This window comes from Coenobita brevimanus, chromosome 24, assembly GCF_032717465.1.
Source record: "Coenobita brevimanus isolate Jiangsu-jjx chromosome 24, ASM3271746v2, whole genome shotgun sequence".
Classification (NCBI taxonomy): domain Eukaryota; kingdom Metazoa; phylum Arthropoda; class Malacostraca; order Decapoda; family Coenobitidae; genus Coenobita; species Coenobita brevimanus.
The window spans coordinates 55,967,072-55,983,924 of NC_136977.1; the positions used below are offsets into that span (position 1 = coordinate 55,967,072).

The 16,853-nt window shown below is 41.5% G+C and overlaps 1 protein-coding gene across 1 annotated transcript in view; it reads right to left on the bottom strand.

Moving 5' to 3' along the window:
• LOC145393387 (adenylate cyclase type 8-like) overlaps positions 1-16,853 on the bottom strand; it is a 261,593-nt gene that overhangs the window by 52,918 nt on the left and 191,822 nt on the right. Inside the window, exons 15-19 of the mRNA XM_080267483.1 lie at positions 15,321-15,443; positions 12,026-12,343; positions 9,503-9,622; positions 8,800-8,922; positions 1,040-1,251 (exon numbers count right to left, since the gene is read on the bottom strand). Coding sequence (XP_080123609.1) covers positions 1,040-1,251; positions 8,800-8,922; positions 9,503-9,622; positions 12,026-12,343; positions 15,321-15,443 — 896 coding nt within the window. The remainder of the gene's footprint in view (positions 1-1,039; positions 1,252-8,799; positions 8,923-9,502; positions 9,623-12,025; positions 12,344-15,320; positions 15,444-16,853) is intronic.

Below are 16,853 nucleotides of genomic sequence, written 5' to 3' on the forward strand. Positions count from 1 at the left end.
ACAGGAGAAGATGGATGGAAAGAAGGACGGAGGAGAGGAAAGGACAGACACCCGAGGGCAGCACTACATTAAGTGAGTGGACAGTGAGCATCCCCACCTACCACAAATATATATATATATATATATATATATATATATATATATACATACACATATATATTTGTGGTAGGTGGGGGCACTCACCATCCACTCACTTGATGTAGTGCTGCTCTTGGGTGTCTGTCCTTTCCTCTCCTCCATCCTTCTTTCCATCCATCTTCTCCTGTCTTTCTTTCTTTCCTTCTTTCCTCGTGCTCCTGCCTATGGGTGACTTTACACTCCCTCTTCTGTCTTTCTTTCCTTCATTCTTTTCTCTTCCTTCTGCCTGTGGGTGACTCTACACTGAGTGACAACCCAAATGGTTTCCTGTACACCAGGAAACCATTTACTATGCTGGGTGGTAACCATATAACCAAATTTTGGCGCCTGGTGGTTTAGTGGGTAATAAAGGTGCTCCAATCGGATTGAGCCAGTGAAGGTTTATATCCAAGGGGTGGTTGGGGTTTATTGCTCACGTAACGCCACTCAGGGATAAGTGAGGCTGGTCACTCTCATCTTAAATGCCAGGACCAACTTGCCTAGCCCTGGGCTCCTACGCTCCTCATGGGGCAACACAGGATTGGATGATGGATGGATATATATATATATATATATATATATATATATATATATATATATACACAGTATATATATATATATATATACAGTATATATATATATATATATACAAAAGTTACATATAAAAACATACACTGATGATGCAAAATTATTAATCCAAGACTGCATTCATCAGGCTAACTTCCATGGTATTGTACAATCACAGAGGAAGCATTGTCACACAATAACAATGGTTCAATCCTTTACCATTATTACATACCATCTTTCAGTCTTAAATGCCAAATGGCTGAATTAAAGAAAAAAAAAAAGTTATATAAATTGAGAGATCTGGAAATCCAACTCTGAGCAGGATATCCAGATACTGTACTTCTGGTTTACTTACTAGTCGTTAGCGACGATGGACTGACAGACAACAATAAGTGTCCAAATGATGCAGGTGCAGACAACATTACTTTTGAGAAGATCAGCACGCACTGTATGGTACGTCTCTTCCATGTCCATATCCTTGAAGGTGAGGGTGATTGGGTGCATGTGCTCTGCTCTCATCCGCTTGTTACTTTCAATTTCTATGCTATTGTCCATCAAGTTGTCAACCTGAATGAGACATACTGTTGCTAATATATCTTTCAAGCTACATAAAGCTGTAACCTTATACTAAAGAGATATTATAATTTTATACCAATGTCAAAATTGGTGTTAGGTAGTCCTGTATGTTAGTAGTAATCAATATCCTTGTAAGGTATCACTAAAAGAGTGAAGTGGGACCACAAGTCTGATAAGTTGCTTCACCTATCCTCAAATGGGGGATTCAACAACAATTATAATGTCAAAGTCAGGTTTAGACTACTCTCCTTATACAATTCAAGATACAGAGGTAAAATCTTGTCACTAGGAATCAAGGAGAATGAATATAACCTAACAATTCCTTGCACATTATAAATATGACAAAAAGAGAAGATGGTGGGGTTAAGAATTCCACTGGGGTCTCACGCCCACCAGATGCACAGAAAAGCTAGGAGGACTCATACGGCTTCGTGGAACATGAAAGACATAAAAAATAAAAAAAAAAAAAGGGTGAAAATAGTGAAATGTGTTCAAGGATGTAAAGTTTATGATGGCACACTGAGATAAAGACAAAAATGAGTGAAATGGATGATTGGAATGGCTTGTTGTGCATAACCCCTAGGGTAAGCAATTCTCCAGCCTAGACTACCCCCAGGACACAAAAACAGCCCTATTTTTCAACTTTCTCAAAGGTTAAATGTTTTATGCCCAATTTATAGAGCTTGAATTTACACACCTGAAAACACAAACCCCACCCTCCCAGATGCAACAGCTACCGAGCTATGGCCTGTCAAAATTGATAATAGTTACCCGTCACGGCTCCGGCATGAAAAAAAATACGCAACTCGCACCTGTTTTCTTCACAAAAACACATACAAAAATCACCAAAATCAATTTTTTTTGGTGTGTATAGATGTCATAAACTGTTGTAATGTGCTTAGAAAAAAATAAAATGGTGACAAACCCCCCCCACCCAATAAATATGATAAATACTAAAAATTATCCTCCCCTCCTCTCCTCTCCCCATACCCCCAATCCCCTCCCTCCACTTCCCTTCCCTTCCCTCCTCTCCTCTCCCCTCGCCTAGCCTCCCTTCCCCCTTTCCTCTCCCCCCTCCCCCCCCTGCCGAGCTGTCAAATCTAGGAAGGGAAAATGGTCATGAACCTCCCCAATAAAAATACGATAAATAGTACAAATTATCTTCCCCTCCTCATGCCTCCAGTCCCCTCTCTCCCCTTCCCTTCCCTCCCCTTCTCTCTCCTCCCCTTCCCTCCCCTTCCTTTGCCTAACCTTCCTTCTCCCCTTTCCCCTCCCCCCTCCCCTCCCCAACGAGCTGTCAAATCTATCTATCTATCTATTGCCAGACACCTCAATCCCGTTTGGGGTGGCCACAAACTAATCGCCTCCAAGTCGCCCTGTCCCCCACCATTTCACTGCCCTGCTCCCAACTCACACCCCGCTCTCTCATATACCTCTCCAACTCATCCCTCCATCTCATCCTCGGCCTCCCCCTCCCTCTTCCCTCCTCCACCTCACTCACATACACTCTCTTCGTCAATCTTTCACCCTCCATCCTCTCCACATGGCCAAACCACCTCAGTGTGTTCCTCATAACGCTTCCTATCACATCCACATCCACACCACAACGCTCGTTTATATCCTCATTCGTCAGCCTGTCTCTCCATGTGACTCCACAGGCTCCTCTTAAATAACTCATTTCCACTGCTCTCACTCTTGACTTGTGTCCTTCCAACAACGTCCAAGCTTCACTTCCGTACGTTAGAGTTGGTATCACAATACTGTCATGTAGTTGAGAGGTATATGAGGGAGGGGGGGTGAGTTGGGGGAGGGTAGTCAAATGGTGGGTGACAGAGTGACTTGGAGGCGTTTTGTCTGCGGCCACCCTTTGTGGGATTAGGGCGTCGGGCTATAGATAGATAGATAGTAACTTTTTCACTCCCATGCTCACTTCCCTGTTTCTTATCACTGCTTTCAAAGAACCAGCAACCTTTCTTCCCTGCTGTACCCTTTCAAGCACTTCACCCTCCAAACCTCCATCCTTACTCATCACACTACCCAAGTACTTAAACGTACTCACATTTTCCAATTCCTCACCATTCAACCTCGCTGTACATTAACTGACTTCACCTCTCTCAAAGACCATCACTTTACTCTTCCCTACATTCACCTTTAGATTCCGTTTCTTACACACTCTCCCAAACTCATCCACCAAGCCTTGCAGCTCCCCTTCGTCTTCAGTCAACAACACAGTATCATCTGCAAACAACAGTACAGGGAGTTTCCAAACACTATCCTCTCTCATCAGGGCCACTCCAACATCCACTACCCTACCTTGTACCTCCTTTATTACCCCATCCATGTACAGATTGAACAACCATGGAGACATGACACATCCCTGTTTCAACCCAACTTTCAAAGAGAAAAATTCACTTAGTTCACCATCCACACGCACTGCAGCCTTCGCACCATCGTATATACTCTTCACAGCATTCAACAACTTCCCATCTACTCCATATATTCTTAACACTTTCCACAATCCTTGTCTATCCACCCTGTCATATGCTTTCTCCAAATCCATGAAAGCCGCATACAACTTCTTTCCCTTCTCTAGAAACTTTTCCACTAAAGATCTAAGAATGAATATCTGATTTACACAACCTCTTCCCTTCCTAAAGCCTCCCTGTTCTTCTCCAACTAATTTCTCTGTTCTTTCTCTAACTCTGTCATTAAGTATCCTACCATACACTTTTCCTATTATACTAAGAAGACAAATGCCCCTATGATTATGACACACTTTTTTTTCCCCTTTTCCTTTATACAAGGGATATTATACCTGACTTCCAATCCTCCGGGACTCTACCTTCCTCCCAGGCCAAGCTGCACATCTTCCAAATCCATTCTACTACTATCTCTCCCCCATGCTTCAGCATTTCACCACACACTCCATCAATTCCTGGGGCTTTCCCTGATTTAACTTTCTTCATTGCTTCCACAACTTCTATCCTACTGATTCTTCCTGTCTTCTCACCTCCCTCCTTCTCCCAGCCATTCCCCAGCCACTTATACTCGCATTACTTCCATCCTCTATGTTCAACAATTCCTTAAAGTGTTCTCTCCATCTGCTCACTTTTTCTCCCTTCTCCACTACTAATTTACCATTTTTATCTTTCACTCCCCTGCTAACTTCACTTCCACCCTGTCTTACTCTTTTCACCTCTTTCCAGAACATTTTCTTACAGTCCCTCCACTTTACACTCAAATTCCTTCCAAATTCCTCATCCACTCTCTTCTTACTCTCTCTTACTAATCTTTTCACCTCTCTCTTTCTCTCTACATATAACTCTCTCTTTCGCCTCTCAACTTCTTCCATGCCCCTATTTCTCATCCATTCATTGTATGCTTTCTTCTTTTGTGCCACAGCCTGTCTCACCTCTTCAGTCCACCACGCTGTTCCTTGCACCTCCCTCCGTCTTCTCTTCCTTCCACACACCACATCACATGCTGCACATATTTCTTCTGTAAATATCCTACACACACCTTCCACGTCTCCCATCTGCTCCAATTCATATTTGCCCAATCGTTCCTCCACTTCTCTCTTATACTCTGCCTTTTTCTCATCCTCTTGTAACCTTTCCACTCTCCTTGCAACTACTCCTTCCTCTCGTCTTTCCCTTCTTCTATTCCTCCATCTTACTTGGATCCTAATTCTGGCCACCACCAAGTAGTGGTCAGAAAGTCCACTCCCTCAACCCGTATAAACTCTTGCATCCATCACACGTCTTCGCATCCATTCATCCACACACACATAATCAATCATTGCCTTCCTTTCATTCAGTTCACCACTCACCCTTCTCATCACTCGCCATGTATACCTGTGGATCATTTTATGCCTGAAGAGGGTATTGGCTATCACCAACCCCCTCCCAGCACAAATGTCCACTAATGCACTCCCATTCTCATCTATCTCAGCAGGCACACCCCACTCACCAACTATTCCATCCACCTTCACATTCCCAACTTTACCATTCATATCACCGATCAAAAACACTCTCTCATTCCTTCCAAACTTTTCCATGCACACTTCTACATTTGTCCAGAACTCTTCTCTCACTCTTCTAGCACGATCTTGCGTTGGCGCATACACATACACAACTGCCCACATTTGTATTCCAACTTTCAACTTTACCCACACAATCCTTGACCCCACTGATCCATACTGTCTTATGCTCTTCTTCCATCTTTTACTCACAACTATACATACTCCTTCCTTTGCCCTCTCATTCTCACCTACACCTGCACATACACCCCATCCATACTCCCATTCTCTCACACTTTCGAAAGGGTTTCGAATAAAGACAGCTAAAATAATTGTGGTGTGTATATCTGTATGCAAAAACACAAATAAATTATAGGTAATGATTCAAAAACATGCACCATAAAGCATAAAAAATATGCAAAATATTCGAGGCTGGGGAGGTAAAGATACTGCGTGCTAGGGGGTGAGGGTGAGGGTGAGGGTGAGGGTAATGGTGAGGGTGGGGGTGGGGGGTGGTAAGGCCAGGAGGGGGTGTATGGGGATGGAGAGATGGGAGGAGACCACCACCAGACACAAAGGAAGGGCCCCAGTGGAGTACAGGAACATGGAAGAAGGGACTGGGGGGGGGCATGGGGGGGATCCACACGGGAGGGGGAGGATGCATGAGGAGGGTGTGGGAGGGGTGGTGGTGGTGGTGGTGGTGGTGGTGGTGGTGGTGGTGGTGGTGGTGGTGGTGATAAGAACGGTGGGAGATAGGGTAGTAACAAAGTAGTGAGGTAGAGGGACGTGGCGAGAGGGTGGTGAGGGGTACATCCCCCACCGCCTGGGTACTGGCCTGGGGTCCCCCTCCGGTGTGTCCAACACTTAGTTCTGATTGGTTAGAAGCCATCTACATCACAGCTAGGGTGGAGCCAGCTGCCGCCAGTTTTTTGTGGATGTTGCACGATTGGCATTGCTCATCCTTTTAAGAAACTGCACAAAAAGCTCGATCGACGAGTTTAGTACTTTAGGGGTTAAGGTCAGATGTAAGCATTCAGCATGAGGTAAAGGCGATATATAATTCTCCTTTCCCATTCAACTGTAGACATGATGTAGGATGGCACACTCTTCCACACAACAAAGTTGTGAGCTACGTAATGGCACTTGCTTTAGCATCAAGTCCAAATAACACACCAGCTGTACCATGACCAGCCTCAACATGGGAATTCCTTTAAGAGGAAGCAAGGTGCCATTTGACTGACTGATGACCTCATTATTGCCAACTCTTACCTAGAGACCTGGGTGCATACATGCAGCCACTGGGGGGGGCAGGGGGGGCAGTTTGCCTCCCCTGGGAAAATTTGGGGGAAATGCTGAAAGGGATTTTTGGCATAGTTCTTGTATGACAATACAGTTTTCCCAATTTTTCCACTTGTATATTAAACAATATTATCTATTTCCAAAAATATTTATGTGGGAGCAATAATTTCCTTTGAAAATGAAAGCTAGATTTAATATAATAAAACCCCTGAGAAAAAAATGACCAGTTATAACTTAACAATTTCCCCTATCACCTTAGATTATGTGGTTAATATCAGAGCTCTAATAATGTTTTGCACCTGAATCCTGATGAGGTGTAAAAATGGCCTTCCTGTCCCCACAGCCACATCCTCTCACTGCACAATCATTGATACAAACAGCTGAAACAAGCAGAATTTTTGAAGACTGCATGAAGCCATTTTGATCACCTCAGACTACATTTTAGAAGGTAAGAAGATATAAATATGTGTGCCAGGGGACTCGTTTGAGTGGGGGACGGGGGATGTGCCCCCCCCCCCAAACTTTTGGGGACCTAGGGGACAGAGTATCTTTTTTTCCTCCCCACTTTTTTAGGTGAGAATTTTCAGGATGAATAGCTTTACGCCATTTTTCTTTTTTTTCCTTAATGGAAAAATCCTTTCTATGCAGTACAGTACAGTTCAGTGAAAATAAATATCATTCCCAGCTGAGCGGGGATGGTCGAGTGGTCACCTGAGTCAAGGATTAAGAAAGATGTATTTACTTAGGTCAGTCTTGACATATGCACCACCCCTGATGCTTGAGCCAGTGAGAATCAAACTAAAAGAATAAGTAGTGGAAAACAGAATTTCTATTGCCTACCACCACAGCAGTAGTACAAAACAAAATACCAGACTAGGGAGAGGGGGATGCAGCAATGAATCTTAATTTATGCGTATGTGCTAAGTGGACAGAGAGGGAGGGAGAGAGAGAGAGAGAGAGATACAAAACCGCAAAGGAAAATAGAAAAAAATGATACGAATGTAGGAAAGTGTGTGTGTTCGGGACACTCACGTCAGATCTCGAGTTTTCATTGGCCTATCCATTCTGCCATTTTTCTTCCAGCAGCCAATCAAAATACAGGGTTTATTTCCAAGTATAAATAGACAGTATGGACGCCATTGCCTTTCGTATGGTAGGTGCTGTGCTGATGTGTAATATATTTCATCATAATTTTGTAAGTTATTAGGCAAATTAGCTGTACTTCCTTATATGTACAGAGAGATAAAAGACAGCATTTTTTTTTGGTAGTAAAAGTGCACAAGAAATTTGTGGTACTGAGAAAAAAATGTTTTGAGGTAGAACGGACGGAAGTTAGCATGCATGTATCGATAATAATACCATCTATGAGTGACCACCATGACCAGTGATACTAGTGACAAGGAGATGTCTTTGCTATGGAAACTCCAGTGCCTTCTAATTTACTGCTGGTGTTTCCTTTTTCTCTCTAATGAAAAAGTAGATCTTTGGTAACATTCTGTACTGAGTGCTTTTACACACTTCTCCTCTGAAGCTATTTACTTAAAGTTACTCCATGAAAGCTGTGAATATGTGGGGAAAAGATAGTTTTTCTTTAAGACATTGGAACAAATGCGACAGTAATGATGTAAATTTATTTCTGATGACATATAGGATCAAATCTAGGAAAATTTGTGGTGACAGATATTTTGGTGACATATTCCATGTGTTTGCCCCCCCTGGCAAAAATCCTGGATACGCCACTGCCTGGGTGTGAATTCAAGGATTTCCTTTTAAACCAGCTGTCATCCAAGGCTGAGGAGTACAAACTACCCTAGGGAATGGATTATAGGTGACTAGAAGACTAATGTACGTGCAGCTGTCTCAGCATGAGGCTTAACTGCATATGTGGTTCAGTTCCCAACCTAAAGGTGTTGTGCAAGGCCAGCTACCTGCATTTGGCTCCACATCACTCCCATGATAGTACCTGTACCTCTCAGGGATGATGGTAATCCTCCACTTCCTACCTTCTGTCTGATGCCACTTAAAACTAGTGTCAGAGGGAAGAAAATTGATCACATGTGAGAACACATGCCAAAACACTCATGTTGCCCTATTTTTCCCACAAATACATAAGTTTCATATCTGCAAATTTGCTCTCTGGGTCAACTTCTGCTCACAATCATCTTAAGGTTATTTGGGTATCCATTGTACATGTTAAATTTAATATGTTGCATGTGGGCTACCTCATGAATGAAGGTGGAGGTGGTTGAGGTGAAGCGGCCCCCCTCATTGTCTTCCTCTTCTTCCTCCAACACATCAGGAAAGTCATCCTCCAGAAAGGTATCTTCGTCCCAGTCCATCTCCAACTGAAGTAGATGGAGTGGTTCTTTTTTACATGGTAAGAAATCTGTAATGATACTCGTGATTTTTGATAGATTTTTCAAGTGGGACCTGTTTATGTGATTCAGTAGGTGATAAGTGAAAGAATATGGATGAGTAATGATCTGTTCAGCTGAAATTATAGTTTTGCTATAAAATTATGTAGTAACTGACAATACTGTATGCTATTTGCAAAGTTATAAACCATCAATCATAACAGGGCACAATATGACAACTTCAACTGGTGGTCAATTACTGTATGTGTTTGTTTCCATTAACTCCCTAACAAACCTACTGATTACAGAATAACTGTATTTAACAGTGCGTGTGTATGTCTATATATATAGATATATATATATAGAGATATATATATATATATATATATATATATATATATACTGTATATATGTATGGTAAAAGTCCTCTCATTCGGGGTCTTCGGGACCAAGCAGGTGCTGAAAGAGCAGAAATTGCTGGATGACCGGGAAAATCCGCCAAAAAGTTTCTAGCAATCATGGTTAGTCACCCCAATGCAATTACAGTGTCTAGCAAGTATTACTGGTCAACCGTATGCACTAAATTGGCCTTTTGTTTCTTAAGGTCGTATACAGTGGAAGAGCTCACACCACAATCGTCCATTATCTTTTTCCTAGGAACAGCCGCCTCCAATTTTTTCAATAATTCAATCTTCTTGGTGAGAGCACATTATGAGTACATTTTTCACAACACCAGTACACTTTCTACTAGCTGAGGCCATTGCGCAACATGAGAATGAGAGGATGACTATAAAATAGCACGACATGGTTTTCAAGTTGTCAAAAGGTCCTGCTCACAAAGCCAGACACGAGTCATGATGGCCGACAGTGCATGCAGTGTTGGCAAGCAGAAAGCTTCAAAAGCATTAAGCTCAACTTTAAAAAGCGCTAAGCTGTAGGTGAACTGTTCAAACTTTCATGCTAAATTGAACTTCAAAACACGCTAGATATAGAAGAAAATAAAATATTAATTGGCACTAAATTATTATGAAAAACACTAGATCTAGTGCCAGTGGCACCAAATTGGTTGATCGGCTCAGCACATGTGCCATAAGAGCAGAAAACTTTTGTAACGGGACTATTTATGAAAACTGCTGAAAGACCAGAAATATCGTAAGACCAGATGATGAATGAGAGGACATTTACTGTATGTATATAATACCTATTATAAATGGACGCTTTACAGGAAGCAGTTCAGACGACATAATTTTGCATCTGCCATCTCATATTTATAATAGAGGTGTGAAATAATATTAGCAATAAACATAAATAAATACAGCAATTATACACATAAATAATTCTGTGCACTGCGCAAATTCTGTTCAGCATCCATTACATCTATCTCAACAATTATCCTTTATAAAACTGGCAATGCTGTAATACGGTACTATTATATACACTACACTAATTTGCAACCACAACGAAATGTGAAGGCCAGAAAGTGCTCCATATATTTTGTACAAAGGAAGCCTAGTGACAATACAAAAAGTTGCTTATGAGGCAGGAAGCCAATAGCATTAAATCTAGCTATGTGAGGAGATTCGGGGTTCACAGCAAGGTGAAAAGTGGAGAGAAGCTGACAGAGCATAACGCTCACCCCAGGGGGTTTGGGCCCCTCCCTCCTGTTCTGGCGAAGCAAAGACTGTCGTGTATTCATGAGCCACACCAAAAAGTAGAACCTGACCTGTGTAGTGACAGGCAGGAGACAGGAGGTATAGGAAAAAGAGATTGAAGACAAGGAGATAAAATAAGCTTCTAGCACCACCATTATTTGTAAGATCTCAACCAACCTCTTACTGTATCATACAACTTAAACATAAAACTGACCATTTTCTGAAAACTCATTGTCAACATCCTCATCATTATCACTTGCCCCCTCCTGGGAACACCTCAGAAAGGGATGGCCATGAAAGAGCCACCTCTATAATTCTTTTAGGCAGTCCTCTTCCACTTCTTTCTCTCTCACACGTACTGCCCCCATTTTTTTTTTTTTTTTAACATAATCCATAAGCTTATTCATATGAAATATTGTCTTCAACTTCCAACATCAGTCTGAATCTCACTTTCAAAGGTCTTCTTTGGCATCCTAACAGTTTCCTTGAAAAAAGAAAGTCACACCATTTCAACTTACGTCTTTTTTCATTCAGTAATTTCACATACCAATCCAACAGTTCCTTCTTCCATTCTTAACTACTAATAAATTTCTCTAACACCATCCATTCTGCTTATCCATGAAGGTGTTCAGAAGAAGGTTAAATTCAGTTGCTGGTTATCCAGAAAGTTCTAATACCCTAGGAAGGTCACTGTTTATCAATGAACAGGTTTCATTCTCTTACAATACAAAAGTGACAGCAGAAATACCATACATTTTCATGCAAAGTCCTCTATACATTTATAACAACCATCTTAATCTGCAAAATATTAACAAGTTCTCTAAATACTCTACTCCCCCGTAGTGATCTTTCTTAAACCTTTTACAACTGGGTGCTATCACATAATGTCATTCTATGGCATTCCAGGTGCCATCATATGATGTTTGTTATGTGCTGAATGTTATCTGAATGGCTGCACTGCAGTGCTGTATGCTACAACAGAGTACAAACAGATACCTATACACTGCTTTACAATGCATATTTTGTCTCTCCTGATTTGTCTCTGTATTATAGGTCATTCACTACCTTTGTTCAAACCTCAACAAGTATCTAATGCTTTCATGTGCTACTGTTAGAGTACTAAAGTATTTCCATCTCTCAACTAAATTATCCTCATCCTCTTGTATACCATCTAACCTCTGAACTTTATCACCAGTTCTTACTCTCACGCCTACCTCCCAGACCTCAGGAGGCTTCCGGTGGCAAATATATCTAATGTCATCTGGTATTTGCCAGAGTACAGTACAGTGCTATACTAATGAAAGCAGTGGACAAAGTGATATATGTCTCAGAATATGCAAAAGGAAGCTGAACCTATAAATGGCTGGAGCACAGACACTGTACTCGTATTTATGAGTAATCATACCATGTACAATAATAAATAAAATAAACAGCAAGCTTACATTGCCAAATGGGATTTCTGGTGTCCAGTCATTGGTGTTTTCCTCATCCAGCTGTGTGAGTGAGCCAGACTGAGAGCCTCCATCCTCATCTACTGACTTGCCTCCTTCAGTGTCCACAGAGGAAGAGCGTTTAAAGCCTGATGAAGCTGGTGCCTTGATGTCTGAGGCAGTGACTGTGTGGCCATTGGTGCGCTGACTGCCAGAGATGGGTTCGTTGGTGTGGGACAGTAATGGCGCTGGAGTGGTGGTGATGGTTGGCAAATTGGCAGACTTGTGTTGTGATGTCAAATTGTTGGCCTGAACACTGTTGGATAGCTTCTGTGTGGAGAAGAATATACAGTAAATTACAAAAGGAATACCTGTAATTTCCTTGAAAAAATGAATAAATGTGGCAAAAATGCAGTATACACAGTTGTAAAGTATTTCATGCATACAGTATTTAGAAATGACAAGCAGAGTCAACATAATTCTGATAACATTGTTGCATCCTATAACAGGCGGCCCAAGCACATGGATATCCCGGCATTTCTGTACTTAAGTAAGTCCTCCTCCTCCTCCTCCCAGGGACACATCACCATTCCTTTTATATTCACCATTACTGCCTCTCTAAGCTGTCTGGCATCTACCTCTATTCTTTCCAACCATCCAATCCTCAACATAATATGGTGGTTAGTTTCTCATTCCTAATTTGTTTCACATGCTGCAAACCACCTTCACGCACTTTTCACCTTGTAAAAACTGCCACACCACATTCTTCAATATGTCATTCACAGGTCAATTTGTCTACTGTATGTCATCCACTGAGGCTTTAGAGTTAACCTGTCTCACCAACTTCCTTGTTAGTGGTAGGTGGTGGCAACCATTATCCACTCACCTGATATAGTGCTGTCTACTTCTTCCTTTGGTGGCTTGACAATTACTGACATGCCAAATCATTTCCTGTAACCCAGAAAACCACCTACAACACTGGGTGGTAACCATATAACCAAATAACAGGGTGATGTGGTGCCTTCTATGGTACCCTTGTTAGCTTGGTGGAGAGACACAAATGCAGCATCCAACCAGGAATCAAACCACCACACACTACCCTGTACCCTGCCACAATGAGATGCTGTCCACCACAAGGGAACATTGAACATTGATTCACTGCATGGCCTAGCCGGGCAGGGGCAATTGCTTGCCTGTGGTTGAAATATTTGCTTGACCAGACAGACTGGGGTTAATAAACCACTACCACTACTGCTGCAGCTGCTACTGCTGCTGCTGCTACTATTACAGCTGCTGCTGCTGCTACTTCTACTCCTACTACTACTACTACTACACTATTACTATCAACTTCTGCTCTGTAACAATGTTCTAAATTCATGACCTGCCATGTAATGTTTTTTTTCCCTGCTGTACCTCTTTCTTCAACTCACCTACCTCACAACTGCATTCACAAAATGCCTAAATACCAGAACACCAAATTCTCCATTTTCAAACCATTCTCACCAAAATTGATTCCAGTGCCTCTTAAACACTATCACAGTGCTCTTACCTACATTAATCTTTGAATTTCATCTCTAACAGGCTCTTTAACTTCCACTCTTCATTGCCAATCAACAATGCATCATCCTAACAGGTAGAGAATATTCATATTCATAACTTCCAATGAACATATTTAGTTGCCATTCCACCATAAGACAACCCTGTTCTACTTATCTATTGCCAGATGCCTTCAGCCTGTAAGAGACAGCTACAAACAGCTTCCATGTCAGCCTGTCCTCTGCCATTTGACAACTCTCCCTTCAACTCAGCCCCCTCCCTCATATATCTCTCCACTCCATCCCTCCATCTTGCCCTTGGTCTCCCTCTCCAACTCACTCACATACATTCTTCTTGTCAGAGTCTCATTCTTCATCTCTCCACATGGCCAACCCATCTCAAGGAACAGTATTTTTCTTAACCCTTTCAATCACATCCACATCAACACCAAAATGCTCCTTCATTTCCATATTTGTCTGTTTCTCCATGTAATTTCACATACTCCTCTCACATACCTCATTTCCACTGCTTGTACTCTTGACTTGTGTCCTTCCAATAGGGTCTAAGCTTCACTTGGTGCTGGTCGGGGTGACCATCATCCACTCACTCAATGTAGGGCTACCTTTAGGGGACTATACACAGAGTGACACGCTAAATGATTTCCTGTAAGCCAGGAAATCATTTACTAGGCTGGGTGGTAATGATATAACCCAAGCACACATGTTCCCTATGTGATAAGAAAGTGGGTTGGTGGAGGGCTAGCATCCTACCCAATAAAAATTTACAAACTAAAAATACAAGAAAGAATACAGTATAACAGACATGGTTCAGCCAACATTCATACTAAGCTTCTAATTTCCTATCTCAGCTGCTTTCATGCTACTGTACATATTCTTAATGGCCATGAGTAACCTACCATCAACTCCATACAAAAGTATTTTCCACAATGCTAGTGATCTGCAAACAACCTTCTATCTACTTCTAAAACCTCTGCTACTTGACAGCTCAGGGCAGATATCTGATTAACACATTCTCTGCCCTCTCTACATCACCTTTCTCTTCACAAACTAATTACCCTCTCAATCAGCAGTCTGCCATAAGCTTTTCCAACCACACTCTAATGGTAGATACTTTTAAGGCCTCTTCATTCCCTTCTCTCATTCTTCTTCTTATTCATAGGAATTGTTACAGATTTCTTCCAGTCCTTAACCACTTTCCCTTGCAGTCATGCTAGTTTAAAGCTTCCCTGTCCACTCTATGAAGTTCTCTTTTCAGAAATCTCTCCACACATACCTATAAAACCTTTTGTCTTTCCTGTCTTGAATTTTTTTTTTTTTACTGTCAAGGATAGTTTCCATTCACTGATTTCCCTCTTCCTCTCTCTGATTCAGCATTACACTTTTAGATTATTTACATTACCATTGCACTATGAAATTTGTTCTTTTACTGTACAGTACCTGTGACCCAATTTAGGGTTTGAAATACATTACAGTATTACTGTGCTTCAATAGCTATAGTACTTAACTCACTGTAGCAGAGTTATTTATCTACCAAAATTATTAACATATTTCTTGACTACACACTCTGATTTGTTAAACCAAAGTGTTCATGGCAGGAATACTGTAGGAAGTACAGATGACTGCTAGCACAGTACAATTATTCTTTTAAGAAATTCATGTACAGGTGCTGCATTTCACTCAAATTCATGCACATGTAAAGTACTGTAATATAAGACAATACCACCAGCATACATGGAACCTGAACTATGCACCTGAGCTGCTGAGTTGAGCCGCTCATCCTCAGACCAAAGGCGAGAACGTGAATAGCGATGGCAACGTTTCCGTGGCCTCAGGGGTTTATCACGTTTGATAAGGAACGTGTCAACCCCATGATCCTGCAAGAGTTATATGTATATATATTTAATAATAAATCACACATCTGTTACAGTACTGCATTTTCCAAGAACATATGGTACACACTTCACTCTAAATAAATATTCAAGAAACATTTAAGCAGTTCCTGGTAATGACTGAAAATGCACCAATTACCTAAATGAAATGAACATGTACGGTACATTATTGGATCATTACTTGAGCAATGAATTACAAGACTGAAAACAATATGATAACTTTAACCTGCCGCGTGCCAGCTACTTTTAGCGTATGCGTCGTCCCAGTGCCGGCCATTTTTCGACCTTTTTTTTTTTTTTTTTTTTTTTTTTTTTTTGCTAAAATGATAGATTTTGATGTGGAAACAATGAATTGCACCATTAAAATGCTCACCTTGGCTCGGAAATGGGTTTTATTGAGTCCTGCATACTCGTATACAGGTATAGCTGCTCTCTCACGCTCACCACGTAGGTGAGGGAAAGCCATTTTCTGTGTAAGGTATACTCAGGTATTTACACTGGGAAGGTATGGCAATGTTCAGTACACGTTTCTGATTATTTATTACTTCAAATTCTATCACAACTTGTGTGTCTTTCTCACTGTGAATGCATTATCTTACACTTACTTGAAGATAGGTACAGTCCTGGCACTTAGAAGAAGGTATTTACAACTTGACTTCACTATACAGTAATAGTCTTTACACTTACTAGAAAATATTTACAACTTAGACTTACATAAAAATATTTACAATGTGCCTTCACTATGTATAGCACTGGATGAGGCACACAGGCAGAGTGAGGCAGAGTGAGCGTCAGGGGGGAAGTGAGTGAGTGTATGGCCTTGACAGCCTGGGAGATGGTGAAGGAACAGTTACCATACATGCCTGCCAATTTTTACCCGCGAATCTTGAAAAATGCGGTCACAGTGAATTTTTTTAATTTAAACAGTTTTAAAACGACACTGGCACTGGCCGCGGAATTATGTCAGACTGTTTTAAAATGGCACTGGCACGCGGCTGGTTAACCAAATATCATCACTATCCTGAATTTTTTTCCAATATAATGATGGAGTGAGGTTGTTGTTGTTGTTGTTGTTGTTGTTGCTTAACCCAGTCTGCCTTACTGAGCAGATCCACTGACTACAATTAAATAACTACACTCAAGGGGTCATACCACAGGTTCCTTACGCTGCTGATGCTGTGTCTGTGTCTTAGTGTGGCATGTGCTGTGCAGTGCTCCAATATGTGTGTTAATATATGTTGAGTGGGTATGTGTCATCTGTGATTCCAACTAACTGGAGTGTGAGATGCACACTGAGGAGGGCTGGGTGAAGTGCTGATCTAAGCCTAGCTGGGTGAACTTGATCAGTTCTATTTAAGGTGAATTTTGGGAGGGGGGGTTGATATACAGTATAGT